General features: G+C 41.6%; 1 protein-coding gene across 1 annotated transcript in view; it reads left to right on the top strand.

The window, feature by feature from the left end:
• The first annotated feature begins 495 nt into the window (after positions 1-495).
• The window catches only part of LOC148038972 (deSI-like protein At4g17486), a 39,778-nt gene continuing 26,257 nt past the window's right edge, over positions 496-14,016 (top strand). Inside the window, exon 1 of the mRNA XM_087674836.1 lies at positions 496-1,426. Coding sequence (XP_087530962.1) covers positions 1,297-1,426 — 130 coding nt within the window. The 5' untranslated portion in view covers positions 496-1,296. The remainder of the gene's footprint in view (positions 1,427-14,016) is intronic.

Genomic DNA, 14,016 nt, shown 5'->3' on the forward strand with positions numbered 1-14,016 from the left:
TTAATAAATTTATTTATAATATAATATATTAAATTTTTAGGAAAAAAAGTGCCCTTCGAATGCAGTGTTAGAAGATTTTTGCATTTCTCCAAGAAGGACAAATTTTTTCTTTTCCCCTTTAAATGCATTGCTTGTAATATTTTGGGATTCTCTAGTAGGTCAATAATGGCCCAGAAGGGCTGTGCAACCTTCAAAAATGAACACTATGCAACAGCAGCAGCGTGAGTCGTGACTCATAACTCGCCTTTGTGCGAATGGACGAGTTACAAAAGGCCAAGGTTAAAGCTTGCTGCTTAACATGCTACGTGTAACCACCTCCTTCTCCCGCTTTTATTTTAATATAACCTTTCCGCATTAAAAAGAAGAAAACTGCGTGGCAGTGCGTAGTTGTGGTTCACTGCTCCAGGCGGGCCCCACCAGGCCCCCGCAATAAGCGCATTTGACAGAACTTGTGTCCGAACCATTACGTATTTCGAAAGTAATCAATAACCACAAATACAATGCTACCGTTATTTATGTTTCAAAAGGAGTATGGCTGCTTCATTCGAAGCTCTCCCTCTGCACGCTGCAATGGCGGACTCTTTTGTTTCCCTGTCCCCTCTCTCTTCTTTCGTCTTCTTCATTCGTAGGTGTGGTAAATAGATCGCCTGTTTCATCTAACCTCTAGCGTCTTATCAAATCTCCGGCATTGGTATTGGTTGACTTTCAACTGCATCGAGCGGTAGGGTTTTTCACTGCTGCTACTGGCTGGTTAAGCCTAACGAATGCTAACGGGATCATTCAAGAATGCTTCTCTTGCCTTACAAAAGAAAGACTGATCAGGCTGAGGCATACAGAGTGCTTCTTGTGCCTTCCCTTGACAAGCTGTAAATTTTGATCTGTATTCCAGATATCCTTATGCCTTTTCAGCAACATAAAGTTGCACAGCAGATGGTATGATGTGTGCACTGCCGCCCTAAGGCAGTGTGCAAAGGCTTGCAAACAGATCGACCGTCGTAGCTAGATGACCTGCAGATTGATCTAATGGAGTACTTGCAAGTCTAAGAGGCCTTTGATGCCAACCTCTGTGTACTTCAGGTCCTGTGCCAAGGCTTCTGGATAATATCTTTTGTCAGCATTAGCTCCACAGTTGCTGTGCTCCATCAGACATTAAACCAACTCTGCATCACATGGTTTAACCTGTGTGTAAAGGAACTGGCAGCTTTCTACACCATTTGTACCCATACAACACTGCAAATTTAGATAACGCACAGTCTCAGGTTTCATCTACCTGCAGTTGATCCAATTTTGAATCTGATGGATGCACTGCCGTACGAGAACAACTCTGGTGCTGCCGAGCCATTAAGGATTAATGTTTACGATCTTACACCTATGAATGGATATATGTACTGGCTTGGTCTTGGTGTTTATCATTCAGCTGTTGAAGGTGAGAACACTCGCATTCTGTCCCTTTCCCCATGTTTGTGATTATACTATCATTCTCCTAAATTCAAGTGCTTGCATGGTTCAAGAGATTATTTTTGTTGGCATTTGTGGGATAAATGCCACCTTAGATTGAGTTTATGTAACTGTTCTTTGTGATTGAGCTGCTTGTTGTGTTGTGAAAATAAACATGGATCTTGGATGCATACATTATTTGGCTAACTTCATGCTATAAGAGACTTAAGAAAAGAGAGACAATCATACACAAAATAGATAAAACCTCTACTTCTTTCCAATCATAGCGAGCCTTATATAGACAAGCTACAAGATTAGCTTAATGCTGAACACTATCACTTTTGTATTACATAATAAAGTAGAAGGTATCTTTGTGGGGTCCATTTCACAGGGCTCTTTTCTTTAATTAAGGGATTCCTTTGGCTTGGCATCTTTCTTTGTGTGGACTCATCCATTTACTTGAATTTATCCTCATCTTTTTATACTCTTAGGTCTAGTTCACATCGGCCTTTCAGTTTCTTGTAAGGTACCATACATATCCTCAATAAATATTTCAACGCCTCCCCTTGGTGCCTTATTCTAGCTATTATAGGATGGTAAGATGGTTACATCATCTGAATATTCTTACCACTCTATCTAGGTGCTTGTTGGTGGAGTTTTCTCCGTCTTGTGTCTTGTCTTTTTCTTCTTCTTGTTGCCCTTTGTCTTTGTAATGACATATACATATGTTAGTGCCTCTCAATATTGTTGTTGTTTTCTTGTTGCTTGGTCTTCATGGAACGAAGCTAAAGTATAGAATGAGAATAATAAGACCATTATAATGCCCAATACCAACTAAAACAAGGAGAGAGGAAGACCAAAGAGTTAGGAATCAACAAATGAATACTATGAAGACTAAGAAATTTTACGTTTTGTTGAGCGTGTTTATGATATACGTACAAGTTGTGATGTATCTAGATCGTACCTCATGCGACTTGTTTATTAATATAGTTGAACTTGAAAGTTTTTTGTGTGCATATCTAGGATCTCTCAACAATTCTTAATAGTTTTTTTAAAAATTGCTATCTAGTTATCATATTTATATTTTTGTCATGATATTTCTATTTGATAGCTTAGTGTATAAACTATAAGTTACCATGGCTTGATTGGATTCCTTTGTCTTTGATGTTGATAAACCGGGATCTAGAGCATGGTAGAAGATATGGAGGATGGAAGATGAATGTACAACTCATAATGACATGGACTTAAATAGACAAACTCTAACACAAGTGAATTAGGTTTCAAGATAGATTAGCTTGGACTTATAAACACATTCTTGTGTAAGATGGACAATGATACTGACAGTGACTCAAACTGATAGTTCTATTTCCTTGTTATGAGTGTTAACCAAGTATATATCTTTATAGCTTTTTGGATAGTATCTCTCTCACTATCCATATGGGATTTTAAACATCTCTTCCTAGAGCATATATCATTTGTCTATCTTCTAGTCTCTTTAGGGCATATCTAACCTCTATGGGAAAGCATCATTTGCTATTCTCAACACCCCCCTTCAAATTATGAATCTCTATCCTTGTTGGCTTTTGTCTCCCCTACATGATGACATGGCCCGGGAGATTAGCTCTTTGGCAGCCTAGTCAAGTGAAGGCTTGAAACTTTACATTTTTGGTAGGGTTTTTACAATATCCACTATGGGAAACAAGATCCAGGGAGATCCACTATGGGAAATTCTTTGTTGTCAACATTGGAAAGTATCTTCTTCATCTTCTTTGTGCTTCTTTGACACCCTTTGATGATGTCTTCAATCTTCTTGTTTTTTATAATCTTGTGCGCTAATATTCTTTGTGAGGTCCTTTTGATCTTCTTTCTTAGTGAGTTTGAGATGGATACAAATAGGTACATTGATGAAGCTTGACATGACATAAGCTTTGGGATACATAGATTTGGGGGTTTCACGCAGTTTTGCAAGACAGATATATTTCTCTTTGGATAGCTTTGGAACTTGTTAAAATGTATTGCTTGACAGCACATTATGATATTGGGCTAGAGTTTGGAGCTTTGGATCACTGGTGGCTATATGATGATATCTTGGCATTACACTAGCATTGGATTTTCTTGACATTTGTGTATAAAACATCTTTCTTTTAAAGGCATGGGAAGGTCTTATCATTGAGCAAATGCTCAAGGCAGTGTCTCGTACCTTATAATGAGGCTTACAAGGTGTTTTATCAATTTGATACTCACATTAAAGTATTATGGACAATAACACTGACAATGACTCAAACTGATAGTTCCATTACCTTGTTATGAGTGTCAACCAAGTACATGTTTTTATAGCTTTTTGGATAGTATCACTTGTTAAGATAAAACATGCATTACTTGCTGATTAGTCTTTTAAACAGCTCCAAAATACACTAAAAAATGCTCTTTTAAAGTAAAACCCTAAAACAGAGAGCGGTTCGAGAGAGTTCAGTGGAAACCCTAACCCTTGCACATTTACATTTAGACAGGCTACCCCCATTTAGCCTTATTCGGTCTATGCAGGTTTCTCACTCCATGTGCAGATTTCAGCCATTAGCCTCCTCCCACGTGGTTGTTAGCCCTTGAGACTGCTGCCACTCCATCCGTGTTTGCTCCTGCTGCTCGCGCCTTCATCAATGCTGACGTTAGCTGCTGGCAACATAATTATCTGTTGTGATTTGATCATTCAGTTATTGCCTGCCACATTAGATATTGTTTCAGCTTGCTGTTTACAGTAGACTATGCACAGTTTCCAGCCCTTGATCGGCGGTACATTGCTGCATTTACCAGTTTTTAATCTTCAGACTGATGTGTTTTGGTGAACAACCTGCTGTCATTCACTATTCAACACTCCTACTCTCTGACTGGTGGTCACAGACTTGGGATCCATCTTTGATGGACGTCACACTTCGACATTGCTCTGCCCTTGAGCACACTGTACACTCTTACATTTATTTACAATATTCATTCACTTCAGAGTTGTGTTCTCTCTGTCCCCTTTTCTATTTGTGTTTGAGTTTTTGTGTTTGAGTTTTGAGTTTTGCGTTTAGGGTTTGAGTTTTGCCCTCTGTGTCTATGTCTGTCTCTTCGTGTTTCTGTCGTGGTTGTACACTTTGTATGTCCTCAGTGCAAATCCTAGCAATTTTTTTCACATGGTATCAGAATCGATGCTCTTGTAAAGAGTATCTTGCGGATATTGTTGAGAGCTAGTCTTTATGCGAGGCACACAATACAACTTGTAATTAAATCACAATGTCCTAGACATCTTCTCCAGTTTCTATGATGGCTTTTTCATCATTGGAGACCTTGAGACGGCATTATGAACTCAGTGAGGAGGACGACACTCCATCCTCATCAGATTTCACTAACATGACAGAGGACTTTTGAGGAGTACTATCGCAATAAGCATAGTGATGTTTACACCCCTCCTATCAGTTTTGCTACCACATTTTGACCGGTTAGTGAGGTTGGCCACCTCTCTGATCATGGAGGATATACGGCATTCGGAACGTCTTGCAATCCATTTTCATCATCTCAGCTAGGTCCAATGGCAGGTTTGTACAATTCTTTTGTATTGCATAAATCAAAACCCTTATCTTTTTCTTCTTTTGAGGTATAGGATCCGGATGGCTTTGTGTATGTGAACTTCAATAGAGGGGGCTCATGAAGTAGACGAAATTCAGGTACATCTATAGCTTCTGTTTTATTTGAGCATGCCACACATAGCTCCCATCCCACCCTCTTCTATATCACACCTTGATCACCCCATCATCTTTCCAAAACCTTGGATTACACTTCACATTTGCATCACACCCTAGGGGTTGGATCTTCCATCTCTGCTCCTAGTACCTTTTCTTTCTCCACCCCATTCGCTACCTCTTTGTACCATGGTACTTCGTTAGGGGGAATGCCATCCTTTAACACAATGCCTCTCACCTTTCAGCAAATGAGTACATCCACAACTCGTGGGTCGACTGTGATGGGCATCCCCCTCACTATCCCGAGCTTCACATCTTCCATGACCACTTATATGCAGGGGTTTCCTTTCTCAGCTTATAGTGCGTCTTCACACTCTCCTTGGGTTACACCTATGCAGGGATTTCCCTTTTCTGCTTCCCGTGTTTCCATCTCACCTCCTTGGGTTCCTCATGTGGCTACCATGCCTATCTCTAGTTATCTCATCCCTACCTATGGATCCACCTTGCACACTAGCCGCATGCGTGATGGGCACTTTGGGGCCCATTCCCAAGTGTACTCCGCTTTCCCATCCTATCTACACTATACTTTTTCACACTATCCATCTCCGAGTACTACCACTCCTGTTGCAACGGCTAAGAATGCCTTCACGGATAAGACACATCTTAATGGGTCAAATTTCACTACTTGGTCTAATTTCATGTAATAAGTGCTTGAGTCTCAGGGTCTTTGGGACCTCGTCATTGGTCTAGAGCCTATGTCGGACCCTCGACTAGCTCACCTTGATTACATTCGTCAATGGAGAGCTTGCAATGCCACAGCCAATGTTGAGCTGATGCGGGGATTGCTTCTTGAGTTTCACTCTCAATTGCAGGACTTCTTGCTTGTGTCAGAGCGTTGGAGTCACCTTCTTGACCGCTATGCGGCTCATGATCGTACTCAGCGCATCAATCTCGACTTTGAGCTTCAAGAGTTCTCTATTAAGGAAGGGGATGATCTGAAAGTCAAGTTGGTTGAATATAGACGGTTACTTGTTGAGTTCGCCACTATTGGCTCTCTAAAATCAGATGACGATTAGGATACATTCTTCTTGAATAAGTTGCCCGAAAAATACTTCAATTTCATTCAACACATCATCTCTGAACCTCGATTGCCAATCTTATACGAGTTTGAGTGCCAATTCTTGAGTCATGCAAGGCTGCATGATCAAGTCCACAAGAACTCCTCATCACAGCCTTATTCAGAGTAGAGGGGGTTGGTTGCCTGTTCTTCGGGAGGAAAAACCACTAGTGGCAAGAACTTGCAAGATGCGAAGGCAAGCCAATCAAAGGGTGATTGCTCTTCCTCAAATGGAACCAAAGAATCTAGATCCATCTGGCAGCAACTCCCTAAGAAAAACCGGTTTTGCACACACTGCCATAGAGCAAGCCATGTGGACGAGGAGTGTCGTTTCAAGGCCCAAGATCTTCCACCTAAAAAGCCTCTGCAAACCGTTGCAATTGCATAGTCCAATGGGGCTATGCCTTCCGCTGCTGCTTCATCTGCTCCTTTAGTACCCGTCGTTGCTGTTGGATATGTGGCTCGAGTACAGCCTTAGCAGCCCATCTCTTTCATCACCCCCTGAGGGATTGGCTGATTGGTTTGTAGGTTCTGATCCCGTTGCACTTCATGCATTTATCTCACCTTCCTTCGCATCTCTTCAGCCGTTTCCTTGGCAGAGCCTTGCTACTAGACGTATGCGATGGTGGCCACCTTCTTAGACTAGCATGTCTTTAGGTCCTTTCGGATACCCTAGGTCAGTCTAGCATTCATTTTTCGTACTCTTAGAGTCGGGCCCATAGGATACATTGTCCTTAGCTTTTCCATTCTTTTGTCTTCCATTGCATTTACTCACATACATACACATTCATTGCATTTATTTTGAGTTAGATTTTCCTTTTGTTATGTTTTGCTTTGGAGCATCCCACCACTAACCTTTGTGTTAGCAGATTCTTATCTCTTTTGCAGGGTTTTGTCTTTCAGTGTAGGGCTAACTTGCAAATTGCTTTGGTCCTACTTGGGCTAGAGACGTGGGGATGCGCACCGTTCCTTTCATGGTTTCATCATCCTAGGAGTGCTTGCTCTTCTTCCAGCATGGCGGTTTCCCCTCCCGAGGTGGATCGTGCAGCATCTCTCTCGATGCTATCATGGCGGTGACTTCTACCTTTCTCTTCTAGCGGGGTGCTTTATCCACTTTATCCACTTCATTTTCTTTCATTTCTTATGGTTCTCGGCACCATCCAAAGACTGATATCAGGCTCCTCTTCCTTCTTCAGCATCTACATCTAGGTTGAGAGGGAGTTCCTACCCTTCTTGGTATTCTACATGCTTCAGCACTTTGTCTTCGACATCGGCTTTTCCCCCCTGTTGTATCTTACCCTTGCATGATTTCATCATCTTTGTACTAGGGCGCTTGGGCAAGTGAACAATTTTCCCATGAGGGACACTGTCCAAGTGGCACTTGCTATTAGCAGATTAGTCAGCTCAGGTGTGAGTCTGTGCTGCAAAGGCTGTGGACTTTTATGTAGTATTTGTATGGCATTTTCTGGAGTGTTGTCTAGGGTTGGGGAGCATTTAATGCTAATCGATTACATTTATTGCTCCTCCCATTTTATGCCTATATATTGCTGGGCTCCTCCTTCTCTTTGTGTACTTCAGCCATCATTTGTGGATTCTTTTGAGGAGAGAGGAGCCGGTGCCAAGGTGCCCACACAGCCAGTGACTCATTGTTGTATGCTGTTGTCTCGTGTTCGATATGGATTCCGTTTCTCGAGCATACATCTGAGTTTTCATCTGTATTTGTGCTTATTCATTCATTCTTTTTCTTATCTTGTGCTTCTGTAGTTTATTTCAGCATGTTGTTTATGCTTCCATTGCTGCATTACTTTTGACATGATATCAGATTTCAAGATTTGTGTTTCTGTTGTCTTTTATTACTGATTTCAAGACTGTTTTCCCTCTTGCTTATCAGGTAGCTGCTGCTCCAATTAGGCGACCAGTTTTGCTTGCGTTTTTTGTTGACATCAGCATCCGTACAGCCTGCGCATCCATTTCAGCCTTCGTTTTGGTGTTTTTGCATCTCCTCTTGGTTGGGCGCTTATATCATTAGGCCGTTTTTGCTGTTTTTTGAAAGTTTTTGATTGATTTCTTGACTTTTTACAATAGTTTTTGTCTTATTTTGATCAGATTTTGGGTTATACTGTATGTGAACTCTTGTTTTTTGCAGTATGTGCTTGTGGTTTGGCTGTGTTTCCTCTCCCAATCCCTTCTTTTTCTCTACTTCTTTTCTAAGTCCTCTTCAGATGGCTCCTCCATGCACATCCACTGATGACAAGCTCCATGGACTTGATTATTACACGTGGAGTGCGGTAATGAAGGCTTGGTTTATTCAGAAGCGGTTATGGTACGTGGTTAACAGAGCTGTGACACGTCCTTAACAACCTTCTCCTATTCCATCTACTTTTGATAAAGACAACCATGAGGAGGCTGTGCTTACATGGGATTCAGATGATGTGTGTGCTTATTCGGCCTTACTTCGGTGTATTTCCAAAGAAGTCCTACTGGCGGTCACCTCCTGTCCGATTGCTTCAGACATATGGTCGAAGTACAGTTGATGTACGGGGCTCCCTCCACCATGAGGGCCATTACTCTCTATGGCCAGCTCTAGCAATTGAAGTTTGAATCCAAAGATACGATTCAATCCTTCCTACTTCGTGTTATCCAACTTCAGGACCAACTTTGCACTATGCAATCTGCCCTATCAGAGGCACATCTTGTTGGTATGGTACTCTACAAGCTTCCTTGGGAGTTTGATGGAGTGACGAATGCTTTACGGGCGCAGACATCTACGACTTTTGTCAATTTTCTTCACATGTCCTCCATGTTACTTGAGCATGAGGCTACTTTGCGACTACAGGGGAGGCTTCCGTCACATTATGGAGATTCGAGTGAGGCTCTTGTAGCTTCAGAGAGGAGTTCGAAGATGAAGAAGCCGAAGGCCCAGTGTTACCAGTGTGGCAAGAAGGGTCATTTAAGGAAGGATTGCAAAGAGTTAGTGGCTTCCAGGAAGAAAAAGGAGCAGAAGATGAAGCAGGATGCGGACTTCTCCGACGAGTCATCATCTATCTCAGCTTTCGATTCCGATCCTCCAGCCAAGGCAAAGTCCAAGGCACAGAAGGGATTCTCTTCTTCGGATCGTGGGAAGGGCTTAGTGGCCCCTTTCTCAGCCGCTTTCTAGTGGTGGTGATGTGGACATCCTTCACAACTCTCCAGTGCTAGAGAGAGAGTGTGAGAGGGTGGTGAGATGGGGCAGCCATGCCTCATCTATATGTTTATATAGATGCACAGGATCTAGAGAGGGACATCCCTGACATATCAACTGAAGTTTGGCGGGTACAAATCTTGGAGCTAGGATTGACATCTAGGTTCATGATGGGCTAGTTACTTGACAGAGAGCGGGGGGCTTTCGTCTGGAGCTCAAGTGAGGGGACATTTTGGCAATGAGGGGACATTTTGGCAATTTTGGCCGAAGGCGGGGATTTCATGGTTATATGTTCAGAGACATGTTTGGAAGATTGGTCTTGTATGTCCTGAGTGACATAGGTGACATTACCCAGAGAGTTGCTATGATTCTTCTCTATTTTCAGGTGGTGATGTTATGCTCGACATCGATGTTAGATACTCTCCGAGGCATCTTGGTGGTGGGCTGGCTGCTCACTGCTTAGATATCCATGGTTCTTCTGGTGGTTCTATGTTGTATAGTTTATGATTCCCTATCATTATACTATTGTATTGTATCAAATCACCCCTGATCAAAGAGAGGGTGTTAGCAGATTAGTCAGCTCATGTGTTGCAGAGATTGTGGACTTTTATGTAGTATTTATTTGGCATTTTCTGGAGTGCTGTCTAGGGTTGGGGAGTATTTAATGCTAGCCGATTGCTTTTATTGCTCTTCCCATTTTATGCCTATATATTGTTGGGCTTCTCCTCCTCTTTGTGTACTTCAGTCATCATTTGTGGATTCTTCTGAGGAGAGAGGAGCTGGTGCCAGGGTGCCCACACAACCAATGACTCACTGTTGTATGCTGTTGTCTCGTGTTCAATATGGATTCCGCTTCCCGAGCATACATTTGAGTCATACATTTGAGTTCTCATCTGTATTTGCGTTTATTCATTCATTCTTTCTCGTCTTGTGTTTCAGCAGTTTATTTCAGCATGTTGTTTATGCTTCCATTGTTGCACCACTTTTGACACTTGTTGCATGAGCATTCTTCAGCATGTAGCATACTTTGCATCTCATTGTGCAGAGCACCTCTTGAGCGGATCCTTAGCTGTTTCCATTGGCGGCTGTTGTTATTCGACCACCATCTTCCTTCATCACATGGATACTTCATCACTTATTTTTTCTTGTCATCAATTGAGTGGATGGGTTGGCTTGTTCTGTTTTGTGATGTGTTGGGTGTACCATCCCTATTCCCGTTTTTTGGGTCACTATTACTCAATCGGTTGCATCCCATAAAATTTACCTCACTTATTTAAAAAAAAAAAAGGTTCCATGTGGTTCCATCCGTCTATGTAGGGCTTGGTAGGCCACTGGTGGGCAGCCGACATGGACCCTTTGTATGATGTTCTATCCTCTCCGGGGTGACTACTTGGATTCCCTTGGTATGATAACTATTGCCTCTGTAGTCTTGGTAGGCCACTGGGCAGCCGACGTGCACCCTTTGTCCGATGCCCTGGCTGCTTTGGGGTGGGACACCTTGGGTTGGCCTAACCTTTTGGCTCAGTTTTGGGCCTGAGAGGGGGTGTTGAGCTAAAACATGCATTACTTGCTGATTAGCCTCTTAAACATCCCCAAAACACACTAAAAAATGCTCTTTTAGAGTAAAACCCTAAAACAGAGAGCGGTTCGAGAGAGTTCAGTGGAAACCCTAACCCTTCCACATCTATAAATAGACAGGCTGCCCCCATTCAACCTTACTCCATCTGTGCAGGTTTCTCACTCCATGTGCAGATTTCAGCCATCAGCCTCCTCCCATGTGGCTGTCCAGCCCTCAAGACTACTGCCACTTCATCCGTGTTTGCTCCTGCTGCTCGTGCCTTCATCCTTGCTAATGTCAGCTGCTGGCGACATCATCATCTGCTGCAATCTGATCATCCGGTCATCACCAGCCACATCAAACATTGTTTCAGCCTGTTGTTTACAGTAGATTGTGCATAGTTTCCAGCCCCCGATCGGTGGTACATTGCTATGTTTACCAATTTCTTGCCTCCAGACTGCTATGTTTTGGTGACCAGCCTGTTGCCATTCACTATTCAGCACTCCTACTCTCCAATTGGTGGTCATAGACTTGGGATCTATCTCCGATGGACGTCACACTCCGACATTGCTCTGTACACTTTTACATTCATTTACAACATTTTGGAGTTGTGTTTTCTCTCTCCCTGTTGTGTTTGAGTTTCTGTGTTTGAGTTTTGAGTTTTGCATTTAGGGTTTGAGTTTTTCCCTCGGTCTTTGTGTCTGTCTCTTTATGTTTCTATCGTGGTCGTACACTTTATGTGTCCTTAGTGCAAACCCTAGCAGTTTTCTTCACACCACTCTCCTCACTGTGCATATGGGATTTTGAACATCTTTTCCTAGAGCATACATCATTTGTCTATCTTCTAGCCTCTTTAGGGCATACATCTAACCTCTATGGGCAAGCATCATTTGCTATTCTCAACATTTGAGGCTTTCTTTGAGGGTTGAGATTTTGATTGAGACAAAGTGGTCTTTAGAGGTATGCATCTTTTCTCGAGCTGGACCAGGGCCTCAACTTTGTGGATCTCTTCTCTATCTTTGATGCCTTAAGAGGCTATCTTGAAATGGTGATTTTTGGTGTTAGTCATTGAGGCTTCTTGATGATGCTTCTCTAATAATATTGGTGGTGGTCTACTTAGGCTATGCTAATGAGGGATGATTGTGTAGTTGCTACATGGAGTTATGATTCCTCGGCTTGACTTGGTTTATTTAGGTTTCCTATTAGTAGTTCATGTGATGGTGCCTTTTGTGAGAAAGAGGCATGGATATGTCTCCTATGGTATGTCTATGCACATCTGGCTCTTGGACAACTTGGTGTGATTGCAAGTGGTGCTCTTTTCTTATCCTTACTACAATGACTTTGATTCTTCTTTGAAAGATTTTTGGGCTAGATCAGTCGTATAGTAGTGGAGTGGTGCTCCTTGTGTTCCCAAGTCAAACTCCAAAGATAGATAGTGAGGGCACTCTGCTTTATTGATATATGATGTGGTTCATTGTATGCACAGTATGCTGAAATGGTGTTTTGGGTAGCTTGAAATGGAACATCACTTCTCAATTTCTCTTTTGCCTGTTTACTTTCGTGTTTTACCATTTCTTTTGTCCACACAGCTGGCAACTTACTTCTTCTCCTCCTCTTCACAATAGAAGATAGTTTTGGAAATGGGAAAAACATAAATGGTTAAAACCAGAGCTTTGAAGTTTCAGTTAGTTTTGAAAATCGGGGGCGGATTTTTAGGTTTTAGTATCAAATCCATTTATAGGTACTTTAATATATTAGTGCACATAACATTGCTTAAATTTTACACAAAACACCAAGCCTTCATGTGAGATGAACTTGTCTTCGTCTTGTCTCCATCTCTTATATTAAAAAATCTGTGATAAGTTAAGGATTTCAAGCCATCATGTCACAATTTAGTAGTTACAGATTGTTGGCAAGAGTTGAGAGTTAGTACTACCATCTCAATGATGCATATCTTTGTGTGATTGCTTTCATCCTTTCACTATAAATTGCTTCAATGAAGATAAATAGGCATGTAGACAATGCAATAATAGTGTTTTTGAAGGCTAGAATTGAAAGTTGCGACCTAAAAGACATTGCTTTTTGGCCAAAAATGAAAATGTAGGTTGGTAAGGTTCAAAATGCTTGCCTCCCAAAAACGTTTTTTTAACACACACACACACACACACACACGCACGCACAAGTGATCAATCTTGAAATGCATTTCAGAATTTCGAAAACGATTTGAAATCAATGTTAGGGGTTCAAAATGTTGTTTCGGAATACTATCTTCTCTCTTTGATTTTTTCCTTTTCCTTCTTTCTTCTTGTTCTTGTTCTTGTTCTTCTTGTTCTCCTTTTTCTCCCTCCTTGTCTTGTGTAAGTTGTAATATGCTCCAACTTCATGAATTGTGTAACATGAATGCTTGAAGCTTTGTGTAAAATTTGAGTAACATATAAAGTGTGAGAGTGGAAAGAACACCACTAAAGAAACCAAAATCAACCCATTGAAGCACCATTAGGCTGCCCATAAAGCGGCCAAACATACACACCCATTACCAACCAATAAAGGAACTCATACACATGACATGCACCACACTAATACCCTCTCTCACATTATGGTTTATCGATACAATAAATATATAGTGATGTAGTGCTTGGAATCACCCATTACAGAAGATCCTCTAAATGCTGCAATACTTGGAATCTCTGTCTTTCACACATTTTCATGCTCAATATGTACCTTGGATTTCCTTTCTTCAATATCTTGCCAAAGTGTATCACCAAGCAATCATAAATCTAAAGTCAAACTAGCTTGTTGGGTTTCAAAATTGCAAGATAATTAATGCCTGTAGAAACCCACACAATCATAGTCTAGAGGAGTTTTCAAAAAGAAAATTTCGGAGTTTCAAAGAGTTTTGAAAATAGAGTAGTCTCTGATTCATTTATAGGTACTTAAATATATCAATGCCCACAACCACATATCAATGCCCACAACAACATTGTGCGTGTTGCTCATTTGTTGG

Source organism: Lygodium microphyllum, chromosome 3 (assembly GCF_053477565.2).
Source record: "Lygodium microphyllum isolate KBCC chromosome 3, Lygodium_microphyllum_v1.1.10, whole genome shotgun sequence".
Taxonomy (NCBI): Eukaryota; Viridiplantae; Streptophyta; class Polypodiopsida; order Schizaeales; family Lygodiaceae; genus Lygodium; species Lygodium microphyllum.